This window comes from Osmerus mordax, chromosome 9 (genome assembly GCF_038355195.1).
Source record: "Osmerus mordax isolate fOsmMor3 chromosome 9, fOsmMor3.pri, whole genome shotgun sequence".
NCBI classification, from domain to species: Eukaryota; Metazoa; Chordata; class Actinopteri; order Osmeriformes; family Osmeridae; genus Osmerus; species Osmerus mordax.
Genome location: NC_090058.1, coordinates 13,720,656 through 13,735,577, shown reverse-complemented (window position 1 = coordinate 13,735,577; position 14,922 = coordinate 13,720,656). Strand labels below are relative to the sequence as shown.

Below are 14,922 nucleotides of genomic sequence, written 5' to 3'. Positions count from 1 at the left end.
TGTGTGGGAGCCTCAGCTGACTCTTCAAATGTTCCGCGGGAAAAAGTGTCCAGTAAACTCCCATGGACCGGGTAGAACCTTCTATTGGGTAACGTCGTGGCCACGACAGCTTTGATTGGTCACAGAAAATGTGATCCCTCCCCCAGTCTCTCCATGCACGGACAAAGAAGAACAAGAGAACACGGTCTGATTGGTCGCACTGGATGTAACGATGTCGCTGACTGGCCAGCAGGATTACCGCTCGTGAGCTTCTATTTTGAACATAAATACGAGCAGCTGTATTTCTTCTTCAGAAGAGGGCTGTCAGAGGGAGTACACTGGTGTGCAGCTCTCTGACAGGAGAACGATGCGGTTTTAGCAGTAGTGATCGTAGCTAGTTGTATTTGAGTTTTTATTGGTTTTATGGACGGTGACTACAAAAATCGTATGCGTATTTTGGATTCGTTCGTTACTTGCAAATGTACAATTGTATACAAATGTTTTCATGATTCGGTTTAGGCTAGCTGCTACCAGCTAACTCGCTTATATCCTTAAGGTAGCTAGGCTTCTTTTGACACACGAAAAGACAAAATTGAAGGAGCACCGATTAACTAGCGTGCTAGAAAAATACTTGCACTTTTCACCAAAAATGGATCTAAATCAAGTGACGGGCGACATCAGTCCCGTCAGCAACCGCAGGCCTGATGGAATCCCCCGGCTTTCCTCTCTGTCTCTGCCCGAGTTGGGAAACACGACCTCCCCCTGTATGAAGAATCTGTTCTCGCCTGGACCTGCAACTGTGCTGTCCCCTGTCACCCATCTGGCTCTAAACATGAACAACCTAGCGGGACTGGGAGGGTAAGTGTGCTTTGGTATCTAAAAGAGTTAGCCCACTCGGCGCCTCATTGCTTTGTTAACTAGCTTGTTAGCTCTGAGCCAGTGTACCAGCTTGTTGGTTTGCGAAGCCAACAAATTATCTAGTGTATTTGCCTTTAAACTGATTGATTGCAGTCATGGTTTTGTGAGCAGTTATTAATGTTGTTTCATTTGGTTGACCTCTGTTTCCAGACAATGTGATACCCCCAAAAGAAGAAAGCATGTGCCTCTGCTGAAGATTCCCTCCTTTGCCTCAGACGCTTCCTCTGATGCTGGTAAGACTCGAATAGAATAGGGATGAGTAATGACTGGAAATATTTTGTGTGAAGCTAGTCATTGCAAGTTAACATGGTGTTCTCACGTTCTGTGTCTGCTTTATAGGCCACAGGCTAATGAATGTACAAGTACCTCCTGAATGTTTTTTTGAATCTTCTGCGCTTGCATGTGTTTAGTCACCCAAACCTGTGTTCACCAGCCCTGTGGTCAGGCATGATTAAGGTGTCTTTGCCTTTCTCTTCAGGCCTCGGTATGGATTCCCCCAGTCCCATGGATTCCATTGATGTGGAGGAGATGTAAGTTGCATGGTTTCCCCATATCTGGTCTTTTCACTCTCTGTGTCTGGGGTGCTACACGCACGCGCACGCACACACACACACACACACACACACACACACACACACACACACACACACACACACACACACACTGCTGTGCTTTGGGATTAACCAGGGCTGCCGTTGGGATTAAAATTGGGGTCCTTTATTTCTATTAAGTAGATGAGATGATCAAGTTTATATGAACTTTCCTCCAGTTTTGTGTGAGGAGATTGGGATGTCATAAATCAAGATGATCTGTATGGTAATAAGGGGATTGATCAGTGATTGATTACATCTTATTCCTTTGGGTTTTGGATACGAAAGCAGCACTTGTGTTCTGAGAGAGAATGCATAGGCCTACTTAATTATATGTGAAAAATTGACCGTTTGAAATTGAGAGCATATCGTGGAATTGGCAGATATACTTTATTTGTGTTTCGATAGCAGCTTTCATGTGGTGGCAGGAACGCTGTTATCTGGTGGTTAGGTTTATGTATCTTGACTTGCTGTCCTGGGTGGCCTCTTGGTTTCATGGCTGACTGGATGCATATCCTGACATCTGCCAGCGTCCGACGGCCGTCGCTGAGAGCAGGGTCCTCAGCACAGCTGTTTAATTGCTTCAGTGCTCCTTTTTGTCTGGACGGGGTGGAAGGATTCAATGACCCCCCCCCCCCCCCCTCAGGTTTTCGGCACACTCTCGTGCCTTGTGATTTCAATAGGAATGGGGGCATGGCTGTGTGCTGGGGCTGATGAATGCCCCCCCCCCCCCCCCCCCCCACCTACTCTTTACTATAGCACCCCCCCCCCCCCCCCCCATTGAATAAGACGCACTCCTTATAACCCCCTCCTTTTTCTCTCTATCCACTCGGCAAACAAAGAGCTCTTGCAGGAAGGCTTGGCGTGGTTGGCTCCAGCAGGCATATGGTAGATTAGCAGACCCCCCCCCCCCCTCCCCCTCTTTCTACACTCTGCCCTCAATGCAGCTTGTTTAGCATACAGGTGGGCAATGTTGCAGACACCACTTATCTATCTACTCTCAACTGTTGTACATGCTCTCTCAATACATCAAGGCTCAGTGTGCAAATGTTTGTACACCCCCCCCCCCCCCCCCCCCCCATCCTGCCCAACCGACAGCTTCATCATGCTTGTCCAGACTGTCCTCATCCAGACTCTCTTCAATCTGCAGCTCACAGGATTTCTCAACAGTTCTCCTCACCTGCTGTGTTTTTAACCTCCTCCTCTGTGCTCCCCCGGCAGGTTTGAGAGGGCCGTCCAGGAGAATGGCAGAGTCGCTAACCAGTGAGTATCCAAACCCACCGTTCTCGCTGCACTCTATTGCTCTCGAGGTCAGGATTGCTAATCCGATGTTCTCTGTCTGTTTTTATAGGAAAATGCCCATCAGGAGAATCCAATCTCTACCAGTAAGTTGAAACGCATCTGCTCGGTTTCCCTGCACCCCCACCATGGCCCCCCACAGCCCCTAACCTGTCTCCTGTTGTTGCAGATGCACCTGCTGGGCCACAGCCCCGCTCTGAAAGGACCGGACCCCGACCCCAGCCGCTATGGAGCCTTCGGCCCCTCCTCCTCCTGCCCAGGACAGGGGGACAAGGAGAACCTGCCAGAGGTCAGGCCTGCGTCTGTTAGATCTCGTCATTAGGGATGTCCGCTTCCAGCAGCTGACTGACAGCTGTTGTTGTTGTTGTTGTTGTTGTTCCTGTAGGAGGGCTTTGAGTTCAAGAAGCCTGCCAAGCCAGTGTCCAAGCATCGCAGACGCTCCTTCAACAACAGGGAGGCCTTCGCACGCAGGCCCAACTCTGCCCCGGCCCTCATGGTACACACACACACACACACACACACACACACACACACACACACACACACACACACACACACGCAGGGCCAACTCTGCCCTGGCCCTCATGGTACACACACACACACACACACACACACACATTATTAACCTGATCGTATGTTGGTCTCCCGCTCAGCTGTCCCCGCCCCCCTTCCAGCGGCTCGGCTCATTGGACGACAGCAGCCCCATGGTCCTGAGGCACTCGTCCCTCACCTGCTCGCTGACCAGCGATGAGGATGACGGCTTCTTGGACGTGATGGATGACCCCCTGGAGGAGGTGAGGCTGGCGAGAGGGAGGGAGGGGAGGGAACGAGTTGGCAACAACCATAGTCATGGCAACAACCAGTCTGTTAGCTTTCCTAGAGAGCCTGAACAACCAGTCTCTGTTACTTCTGTCCTGACCTGGGTGTTCTGGTCTCCCCCCCCCCCCCCTCCCCTCCCCCAGCAGAATGACTCCAACATGCCCCAGGGTATGGCCAGCCTGCTGACAGCGCCCCTAGTGGCAGACTCCCCTTCAGACAACTCGGTAAGTTGCTGATACATGGAAGGATTCTTTAGATGTAATAATACACAATTATTTGGTCCTGTGGATTGGTGTAACTAATGAGTATGTATTTCCCCCACATCCTGTATTGATTACTGGCTTGTTTCTCTGTGCCTTGCTTGCTCAGCCTGTGTTTGGCTGTCGTCCTCGGGGCTTGTTCCGCTCCCCCTCCCTGCCGGCGGGGCGCGGGGCCCTGAAGCGTCCGGAGCGTCCCCGGGACGAAAACACCCCTGTCAGGGTGAAGAGACGCCGCAGCCTGGCCGGCACCTACGCCAGCCCCGAGAAGGAACCACTCTCCCCCCATGCGGTCAGTAGCCCCCTGGACCCCAACACCACCCCTTATTCCTGTCCTGGCCCCACCCCTAACCCTGGTATAACCCTACACCACCCCTAACCCTGGTATAACCCTACACCACCCCTAACCCTGGTATAACCCTACACCACCCCTAACCCTGGTATAACCCTACACCACCCCTAACCCTGGTATAACCCTACACCACCCCTAACCCTGGTATAACCCTACACCACCCCTAACCCTGGTATAACCCTACACCACCCCTAACCCTGGTATAACCCTACACCACCCCTAACCCTGGTATAACCCTACACCACCCCTAACCCTGGTATAACCCTACACCACCCCTAACCCTGGTATAACCCTCTGCAGGTGTGCCAGGTCCAGCGGTCCAAGTCCTTCTGCCACGTGGAGATCGAGAAGCTGCTGGACGGAGGGGTGGCGGAGCTCATAGGAGACTTCACCAAGGTGAGGGAGCAGGGACATGGGGAGCAGGGACATGGGGAGCAGGGACATGGGGAGCAGGGACATGGGGAGCAGGGACATGGGGAGCAGGGACATGGGGAGCAGGGACATGGGGAGCAGGGACATGGGGAGCAGGGACATGGGGAGCAGGGACATGGGGAGCAGGGACATGGGGAGCAGGGACATGGGGAGCAGGGCTGTTCTTCATTGCCATCACAACCAATCCCATTTATTTAATTTGATTTATTTCCGCAGCCATTTGTCCTTCCCACTGTGGACGGGAAACACCAGGACCTGAAATACATCACCCCAGACATGGTGAGAAGACCGCACGCACACACACACTCCAGAAGTAGTGAGATCATTTCTCTCTCACACAACCTCACTATCTCCTGCACAACCCCCACCGTGCTCTCGCCCCGAGCCAATGAGAGAGGGTCAGCCCAGCGTGTGGAGGCTTGACGTGCGTTGTGATTGGTCAACAGATGGAGGCGTCTCTCAGCGGCCACTTCAGCCACGCGGTGGAGCGGCTGATCGTCATTGACTGCCGCTACCCCTACGAGTACGAGGGGGGCCACATCAAGGTGAGACACCTTCACACACCCCCCCACCCTTCCTCCTGGAGCGGGACCAGCCTGCTAACCGCGTGGGTGTGTGTGTTTCCTCCAGGGGGCGCAGAACCTGCACCAGGAGGAGCAGGTGGAGGACTTCCTGCTGAGGAGGCCCATCTTGCCGTCGTCGTGTGAGAAGCGCGTGGTGCTGGTGTTCCACTGCGAGTTCTCGTCGGAGCGCGGCCCCAGGATGTGCCGCTTCGTGCGCGAGCGCGACCGCTCCATGAACGAGTACCCCGCCCTGCACTACCCGGAGCTCTACATCCTCAAGGGGGGCTACAAGGAGTTCTTCCCCCACTTCCAGGTACTACCCTGGGGGGAGCTGAGCGTCGCTGCTCTGGGGGAGGGGGGGAGGGGGGGGGAAGAGAGGGTTAGTGGTTAGAGAACAGGATTTTGAATGGTCGGGTCAAGCCCCACTAGGATAGGAAGCCTGACGTGTGTGTGTGTGTGTGCGCAGGTCCACTGCGAGCCCCAGGCCTACAGGCCCATGCACCATGAGGACTTCAAGGAGGATCTGAGGAGGTTCCGTCTGAAGAGCAGGACTTGGGCCGGAGAACGCAGCAAGAGAGACCTGTACAGCCGCCTGAAGAAGCTGTGATCCCTCCATCCAACTCTCCCTCCATCCATCCATCCTCCCCCCCCTTGTACAGCTGTCTGAAGAAGCTGTGATTCCCAACACTGCCCCTCCAGAAGCTAGGAGGACACACACAGCGCTCACACACACACACACACACCTCACAGCCCAGAACTTCAACCCCTCACTGCCACGTTTGTCGTCGACCTGAACCACAGAACACCGTCTGGGATGGATGCCCGCGCAGTGTTTCCGAGACGCGTCTGCCATTTGTCCCCCCGGAGATGTGTCTGACATGCTCCCAGCACAGGGATGTCACACACACCGTGCTCGTAACCACTCGTAGCCTCCCGCTACAGCTCTGCCGATGCTACAGCTGCCCCCCCCCTCCCTCAACTCACTCAAGTCTCACTGGACAGATTTTCCGATTCCCCCCCCGTATGTTTTGTATGTTGTTTACCGCCCTATTTAAGCACTTAATTCAATATCCCTTTTAGGTTGTGAGGTGCTGTGTTTTTAAATGCGTTAGGATTTTGTATTCTCTTGTTTGTGTGTACGCGCCAGTTCTGCCAATACCAAGTTAAAAGGGTTGAGACCCGCACACCTCCTGGCTGCCAGCCCAGGGGACGTAGGCGGTTTGGATACGGCTTGTGTCCTGTGAGAGGAGGCAAGGTTCTCAGAGCTCAGCGCGGCTCCAGAACGAGCTCTCCTGTCTTCCCCGTGCTGCAGGTCAGCAACATGTCAAGATTGTTGACAAGAGACCTCGGATTTTTGAAAGTGATTTTAATTCGATTATTATTTTAATTCGATTATTATTTTAATTCGATTATTTTTTTTTACAGAATGGTGTTGCTTTGTGCAGTTGGCTTTGTGGCTTGAATTTTTTTGTACCTGTCTATGGGGGAGTTTCTGGAATAAAAAATCTCATATTTAAAAGGACTGTGCCTATTTTCTTCGGTGACCAACATTGCCTACCCCATTTAATAATGACAACAGCAGTCTTTACTAACCACAGTTCTCTAGCTTCTACAGGACGTCTGTCCAGGCTGGTAGGAGGGTGGTGGCTGTTCACTGACATGGTTGCCTCACGGCTGCTCTTTGCACTTCCTGTTTTTTCAAATCCTCCCGCTCTGAACGACCTTGGAGTAGGGTTAGGCAGTTGAGAACGTGCCCACACACATGCGTAGGCTCTCTCTCACACACACACAAACACGCATGTACTCTGACGCTTAGGCACACATTCCTGTCTAGTGAGAGGGGAATGCATGCAGAAGCTGATGTGCCCTACCAGAGAGCGAGGGAGGAGTAAAGAGCAAAGGAGGGGGGAGAGGGAGGGAGTGGTGATAGGGCGTCACGTGCTGGGAACACGTGAGGTCTGGTTAAAAAAAACTGGATATCCCTTCCTGGCCGACTGCCAAAGTATTTCGAAACGTGAATAACTTCCCATTCCTCGTGTAGCTGTGCAGAGGGGCTGCCTGCGCTGACGACCGGCTGATGGCGAACTAGCAACAAACAAGCAGCTCACGTGCAGCTCCAACTGAAATGTTGCCGTGGTTCAAGATTTCACTTCATTCAGTAGACGCTTTCATCCAGGCAACATGCTGAAGTGCACATAGTTGGCCCTGCAGATAATCCAGGACTAGAAGTGTCCAGTGCGACAGTGGTTGGTGCTAAGGAAGTCTGTTACTAGATGGTGTGACAATATATCCCTAAAACAAAACAATGGTATCATTGAAATTCTAGCTGCTGTCTAGCAAAACAATATTGTTCATTAATAGTAAGGAATGTATGTAGCAGACACCTAGGTAGCAACATACCTTCATCTTCATTTTCTACCAATGAGCTATAACAATCCCCATACTCTACCAATGAGCTATAACCATCCCCATTCTCTACCAATGAGCTATACCCATCCCCATTCTCTATCAATGAGCTATAACCATCTCCATTCTCTACCAATGAGCTACAACCATCCCCATTCTCTACCAATGAGCTATAACCATCCCCATTCTCTACCAATGAGCTATAACCATCCCCATTCTCTACCAATGAGCTATAACCATCCCCATACTCTACCAATGAGCTATAACCATCCCCATTCTCTACCAATGAGCTATAACCATCCCCATTCTCTACCAATGAGCTATACCCATCCCCATACTCTACCAATGAGCTATAACCATCTCCATTCTCTACCAATGAGCTATAACCATCCCCATACTCTACCAATGAGCTATAACCATCTCCATTCTCTACCAATGAGCTACAGGCGTCCCCATCTGATCTGTCTGATCTAACGTGTTTTTGAACAGAGCAGATGTGAGAGTGGACGGGTGGATACTGAGGCTGTCTCCACCAGGGCTGACGAAGCCCTCGACACACACTCAGCATCTCTGGGGCTGCTTCCTGTTCAGCGACATGCTTACGCTCTTCCGCCTTTTCAAACCAAAACATCTATTTCCTCGTGAGTGTTTCAGTGAGCAGCTGTCTCCCACCTGTAGCCAGGAGCAGTGGGGAGGGAGGGTCCTGGCCCTCTGTGGCGGTCAGGGCTCTGCTGCTAGCTGCTAGCTGCAGCCAGGCCGGGATTTTTTACACTCCTCAAGTCGGTTGACATTTAGACGGCGAGCTAAGGACTACTAGTATTCGCACACTACAAATGCTGTATTCTCCTATACTGTATATTTTGTATTTTGCTGTTACCTCTGGCACTTTCCCCCGTGAGATCAATAAAGTTTGGTTCCACTCTACTCTGCTCCTTTCTGTTGTTGTAGTTCTGTCCATTTCTCTAACTATGCTAATCTCTCACTTCACTCCACTCTGTCCTGGTACCCCCCCTCCCCAACCAGCACTCCCCCCCACCCTCAGACACCTCCCAAGGAGGAAGGTGGAGGGGGGAACTGATCAAAGGCCCATACACAGTAGCCCCTTTAACACAGCCTGTTCAAGGTGGGAATGTTGCGCCTTTATGCCACCTCACAGTTCTGTATAAAAGGTACAAACGTGGAATGAGGAGTAATTCTTGAGCCAGCATTGAGACGGTGGTGGAGGTAGTTACAGAGCTAAACCACGTCTGTCTAAAAGGGAGAGCCGGCATGGCGTGACAACACACACTAGCAACGACACTGACGTCATGCCTCTGATTCCAGAATGGCAGCATGCTTCAGCATCTAAAATCACTCAGGCCGGCATCATGCTGGCTTTGTTTGGTTTGGTGTAAACAAACAGAGCTGGTATGAAGAGGTTAGTGTGGCTGAGAGCTCCCCCTCTGCCTGCTCTGACCCACTCACCAGCTCTTGACTTTGACAGTCAACTGACACCCGCCCTCCCCTTGTATGACCTCCCCGACTACACCCCTCTCCACCCTCCACCCCTCCCCCCAGCTCTGCAGAGCTCCCAGCCCTCCCCCAGGGGTGAGGCACAGAGAGCACAACACTGTGGGCTGTGGGCTGGGGTGAGGGTGGCAGAGTTGTGTCATGTGGCTTTGTCGAATCAACCGAGCATGAGAAACACAGGAGACATGAAGCACCTTTTACAGATCCCTTCCCACGCAGTTGTGAGGATGACCACAGGAGTTCCGGAGCAATCCGTCCTGCCCATCAAAACAAAACAATCCTCTGAAGTGAGCCAGAAATAATACAATAATACAGGTTCTTCCTGTGTTTTTAACAGCTCGTTGTTCACTGTGCCTGTGCTGCTGGGGGGCGTGTTTAAAACCACATCCTGTTGTTTCACTGGAGTCACAGGAAAATGCTCAAATGCTCAATCTCAAATTGTGGTAATCACTACACATAGCTGGGCCCATGGTTCAGATGGGTTAGATCACGACACATAGCTGGGCCCATGGTTCAGATGGGTTAGATCACTACACATAGCTGGGCCCATGGTTCAGATGGGTTAGATCACTACACATAGCTGGGCCCATGGTTCAGATGGGTTAGATCACTACACATAGCTGGGCCCATGGTTCAGATGGGTTAGATCACGACACATAGCTGGGCCCATGGTTCAGATGGGTTAGATCACGACACATAGCTGGGTCCATGGTTCAGATGGGTTAGATCACGACACATAGCTGGGCCCATGGTTCAGATGGGTTAGATCACGACACATAGCTGGGCCCATGGTTCAGATGGGTTAGATCACGACACATAGCTGGGCCCATGGTTCAGATGGGTTAGATCACTACACATAGCTGGGCCCATGGTTCAGATGGGTTAGATCACGACACATAGCTGGGCCCATGGTTCAGATGGGTTAGATCACGACACATAGCTGGGCCCATGGTTCAGATGGGTTAGATCACGACACATAGCTGGGCCCATGGTTCAGATGGGTTAGATCACGACACATAGCTGGGCCCATGGTTCAGATGGGTTAGATCACGACACATAGCTGGGCCCATGGTTCAGATGGGTTAGATCACGACACATAGCTGGGCCCATGGTTCAGATGGGTTAGATCACGACACATAGCTGGGCCCATGGTTCAGATGGGTTAGATCACGACACATAGCTGGGCCCATGGTTCAGATGGGTTAGATCACGACACATAGCTGGGTCCATGGTTCAGATGGGTTAGATCACGACACATAGCTGGGCCCATGGTTCAGATGGGTTAGATCACGACACATAGCTGGGCCCATGGTTCAGATGGGTTAGATCACTACACATAGCTGGGCCCATGGTTCAGATGGGTTAGATCACGACACATAGCTGGGCCCATGGTTCAGATAGTTTAGAAAACACTTCACCACCGAGTGCTTTCATTTCCTGGTATGTGGTTGTGTTTGAACCTGAGGCTTTACTTAGCATATGAGTCAGTTTGCTGTTTTGTTGGAAGAGAACCTGAACAGGATCCATTTCCCTGATCAGGTTATATAATTCACATATTATTGTCAGTGAATGCTTGTGACATTTTGATCTCACTGATGTAAGGCACTTATTGAAAAATGTGTGCGTGTCTACAGGTACCAACATGCACACAGAGAAACGTGCAAAGAATATAATGTACACATTAATATTACTGGACTAGAGACAAGATTCATCATTACTGTCCTAGAGACAAGATTTCTTATTAGAGAGGCAAGGCATCGGTATAATCGTACCAGAGACAAGATTTATCAGTGAGGCGGCGCCCAACCTGGCCATAGTGCCGAGCTTCTGCTGCGTCATGTTCTGCACCGCGCTGGGAATGCAGGCGGCAGCAGGGCAGCAGGGCAGCAGGGCAGCAGGGCAGCAAGGCAGCAGGGCAGCAGGGCAGCAAGGCAGCAGGGCAGCAAGGCAGCGGGGCAGCAGGGCAGCAAGGCAGCGGGGCAGCAGGGCAGCAGGGCAGCAAGGCAGCGGGGCAGCAGGGCAGCAAGGCAGCGGGGCAGCAGGGCAGCAGGGCAGCAGGGCAGCAGGGCAGCAAGGCAGCAGGGCAGCAGGGCAGCGGGGCAGCAGGGCAGCAGGGCAGCAGGGCAGCAGGGCAGCGGGGCAGCGGGGCAGCAGGGCAGCAGGGCAGCAAGGCAGCAGGGCAGCAGGGCAGCGGGGCAGCAGGGCAGCAGGGCAGCAGGGCAGCAGGGCAGCAGGGCAGCAGGGCAGCGGGGCAGCAGGGCAGCAAGGCAGCAGGGCAGCAGGGCAGCAGGTCTGTCCAGAGTCTGGCCTCCCCCCTCTCTCTGCGTGCCTGGAGGGGTTCATAGGGAGGCAGAAGCAGGGGGGCTGGTTTGTTTTACTGATGGCGGGAGGGCGGGGGGAGGGGGGAGGCCCCTTTCTCTATGGCTCGGTGTCTCTGGGCTAGTTCTTTCTACTTAGTGTCGCTGAAGGGGTGGGGGGAGGGGTGGCCCCGCGTCCCCCCTCCGAGCGGAGGAAGCGTGACCAGCAGCAGCTGTTGTGTCACAGCTGTCTCTCTGTGTGTCTCTTTGTGTGCCTGTGCGTCTGAGGAGGCCCGCTGGACTGCTGTGCCGACACGTCACCCCAACCCCTTCTCTCCCCCTTTCTCCCCCTTTCTCTCTCTTCTCTCTCTCTCTCTCTCTCTCTCTCTCTCTCTCTCTCTCTCTCTCTCTCTCTCTCACTCTCTCACTCTCTTTCTTTCTCTCTCCCTCTCTCTCTCTCTCTCTCTCTCTCTCTCTCTCACTCTCTCTCTCTCACACACTCTCTCCCTCTCTCTCTCTCACTCTCTCTCTCTCTCTCACACACTCTCTCCCTCTCTCTTTCTCTCTCTCTCCTCTCTTCTTTCTCTTTCCTTCTCTGTCCCTCATCCCTTCGTAACTCTCTGTATGTCTCTGTCCCCCTATCTAACATATCTGTAAGTTCAGATCAGTAATGCTGTTTCTTTCTGTTGTCCTCTGAGGCAGGGCTCTCTCATAGGGCTCAGTAGTGTCTGCCACGGGCAGTCAGGGCTGAAGGTTCCCAGCAGCTGACAGCAGATGCAGGCAGGCTGAATGACCCAGAGCAGTTAATAAGTCCCCAGCCTAGTCCCTGGAGACCTTTGCCTGACTCTACTGTTTATGCATCTTTAGAACTCCCTGTAAACAACAAATCATCTAATATATGAAACATAGCAAAGTTTCTCACTAACGATAAGGTTGAGAAAAAAAGTATGATCTCTGTTTGTCAGAAAATGTAAACCTCACATCGGTAGTTTTGGTGTAGGTTATGTTTTCCGATATAAGAGCGCCATCTGGTGTTTCGCTTACTAAATAACCCTTGTTGGTCACATGATCAATGCGGAAGCAAAACATCACATGCCCACTGACTGTCTGAACTTAAAGCGATTGCATTGAGAAAACAGTGACCCTGTCAGATATATCGTTATTTACCATCATGGTACAGTGTTTCTTAATACACACCATCTGCCCGGTCACCACACTGGCGCCGGGCGAGAGCCGTGTGCTTTACTGCCGTGTTTTTGGGCCAGAAGAAAGCGTGTTGAGTGGTAATGACTGCGAGCTCGGTCCGGAACACAGACGCCTCCTCCAGAAGGAGCAGGTGGCCGTCGTGGCTAGGTGAGCGATTGTCATGAATTATTAAATCAAATAAGATTTGTTAACCAAGTATATTTTTCTACACACGAGGAACTTGGTTCCGAAATCGGTGACATATCGAAAACTGTGACCTGGGGTCGCTGTTCTAATGGCTTACAGTTACAGTTACTTTTACTCTTCAGCAAATGTTCGAGCCTTAACCCTAACCCTAACATCGGCAAGCCATTAGAACAGCGACCCCTGGTCAGTTTTCGAAAGATCACCAAATTTGGTACAAGACCTGTACCAGCACGTGACTTCCAGACAAAAACTGATTCCCGTTCGCAGTAAAGACATTTAAACTAAAAATGACTGGATTGGTAAATCTAGGGCATATAGGGAACATAATGGAGTCGTAATTATAATAGCAAAGTACATCATTTATTATTTTTCAACCCAACCATAAATAATGTTAATTACAGTCTAGTTTCCAAATCCTACACAAGGATAGCCTACAGATAATTAGAATAGCCTAGTCTACACAATTGGCCACGTTCAAACGAACATCAACATCGTCTGCTCGCAGGCAGGTGCGGAGCGCCGTGACCCTCTCCCGAGAGGCGTCAGGACGCGTGTTGGTAGAGACGGTGCTGGGAGAGGAGGCGGTGGCTCTCCAGGAGGCGGACAGCGGAGTTCTGCGGCTGAGGGCGGGCGAGCCCTTCTCCGGAGAGAGGAGTGCGCTGTGGCTCGGGGTGCAGAGCCTCGGCTTCACGTTGGTGTGCGAGCCGCACGAGAACCTCCTTTTGGCTGAGGGAACCCTGCGGAACCTGACCCGACACTGTCTGGAGAACCTCCGAATGCTGGGAGCAGGTAGCGAGGTCAGTGCTCCACTTTCTTTAGAACAGTAAACAAAAACGAATTAATAATATTGTAGGTGACAGTACGGAGCAAATGGGCCCTATAGTGCCATTGTTCATTGACATTCTTCCGGCTTTAGCCTTTTATACATTCTAACATTTTATCCTGCCTTTTGATTGGTCCTACCATGGCTTACTACACACAGCAAGGGAAGGTTGGGGTTAGGGCCGATCTACGTTGTAGTTGGGGTTTATTGACGTGTTTTTGTGCGGGCCAGGTCCTGCTGAAGAGCGACCGCGTGGACGTCCTCCTAGACCGATTGCTTCCTCACGGCCAGCTGCTCTTCCTCAACCACCGCCTCGCGCAAACGCTGGACAAGGAAGTGGCCGCTTACATGACCAAATAAGGCCGGGCACCGGGTTATCAGACCCTGAACGGAACCAACCACAACTGTAAACTAAGTGAACCATGTGATGTGACGGCCTGGCGTCCTGCTAGAGGACTGCTAAGACTGGGCGCTAGTCACGTGATCGGGAGGTAGGTCACCTGAGGGTGGAGGCAGGTCACATGATTGGGAAGGTAGGTCACATGAAAGGAGGGAGTCCATGCTCATGCTGGGCATAATGGCCTCAGTCAGTCGTGTGTGCGCAGTTCCATCATTGCCCAACAGGAGGTGCTGCTGCTCTCTAGTGAAGACTTAAGTTCCTGTTCAGAAAGCACAAGTACTGCCTTGTGTTTGTTCCCTGCTCCGAGCCCGCGGAGGCACAAACCTGCTCTAAGACCTGAGCTAACCATCCCTTCTGACTGGAACATGCTGCCTCAGGGTGGGACACAGTACATTCACACAGGGAGGAACCTCAACTTGGGATTTTCAATAAACTTTTATGTAAGAAGCAGTGGCTCTAATTGAATGATATTGGTAAAAAATGTATTCATGTTAATAAACTTGTTTGTATTGTATTGTTCTATTGTTTTTGTTTCTATTCTATTTGCAGAACTGTGGCGGTAATAGCATGACCTGTCCACTGGGGGGCAGCGTTTAACCACCCATTTAGACTGTTGAGTCTGAACAGGACTGTCTTTCACACACTGCAGATAGAAGTGGCCTCCATCACCCTCACAACTCAATTAAAACAGAGAAGGATGAAATATTCAGTGCTGTTCACGGATAATATTTTCATGAACCAAATGTTTAACCACCTCATACTCATTCTACCGCAGTCAGTGTGTGGATAGGATTAGTGTTTAGAAACAGCAATGTGAGAGGATCTGGATTGATGAGGCCCCAGAGTGAGTACTTGATAAGATATTTCAATTACTACCCCACAAATA

The 14,922-nt window shown here is 51.6% G+C and overlaps 2 protein-coding genes across 6 annotated transcripts; both read left to right on the top strand.

Moving 5' to 3' along the window:
- The first annotated feature begins 179 nt into the window (after positions 1-179).
- Positions 180-7,097, top strand: cdc25b (cell division cycle 25B). 5 transcript variants are annotated; one of them, XM_067243697.1, is made up of 15 exons: positions 187-837; positions 1,048-1,130; positions 1,376-1,427; positions 2,709-2,750; positions 2,839-2,872; positions 2,956-3,075; positions 3,172-3,282; positions 3,461-3,580; positions 3,752-3,829; positions 3,975-4,154; positions 4,515-4,610; positions 4,863-4,925; positions 5,093-5,191; positions 5,277-5,522; positions 5,676-7,097. In XM_067243697.1, the coding sequence occupies exons 1-15, from the start codon at positions 629-631 to the stop codon at positions 5,814-5,816; spliced, it is 1,674 nt and encodes a 557-aa protein (XP_067099798.1). In that variant the 5' UTR covers positions 187-628; the 3' UTR covers positions 5,817-7,097. The 5 variants fall into 5 exon arrangements, with proteins under 5 accessions (XP_067099799.1, XP_067099798.1, XP_067099797.1 ...); XM_067243696.1 differs by having other exon boundaries at positions 3,749-3,829; XM_067243694.1 differs by having other exon boundaries at positions 189-837; positions 3,440-3,580; positions 3,749-3,829; positions 5,676-7,096.
- Positions 7,098-12,531: 5,434 nt separating this feature from the next.
- On the top strand, positions 12,532-14,549 carry ap5s1 (adaptor related protein complex 5 subunit sigma 1). The gene is made up of 3 exons (XM_067243653.1): positions 12,532-12,774; positions 13,319-13,610; positions 13,868-14,549. The coding sequence occupies exons 1-3, from the start codon at positions 12,593-12,595 to the stop codon at positions 13,994-13,996; spliced, it is 603 nt and encodes a 200-aa protein (XP_067099754.1). The 5' UTR covers positions 12,532-12,592; the 3' UTR covers positions 13,997-14,549.
- The last annotated feature ends 373 nt before the right edge of the window (positions 14,550-14,922 follow it).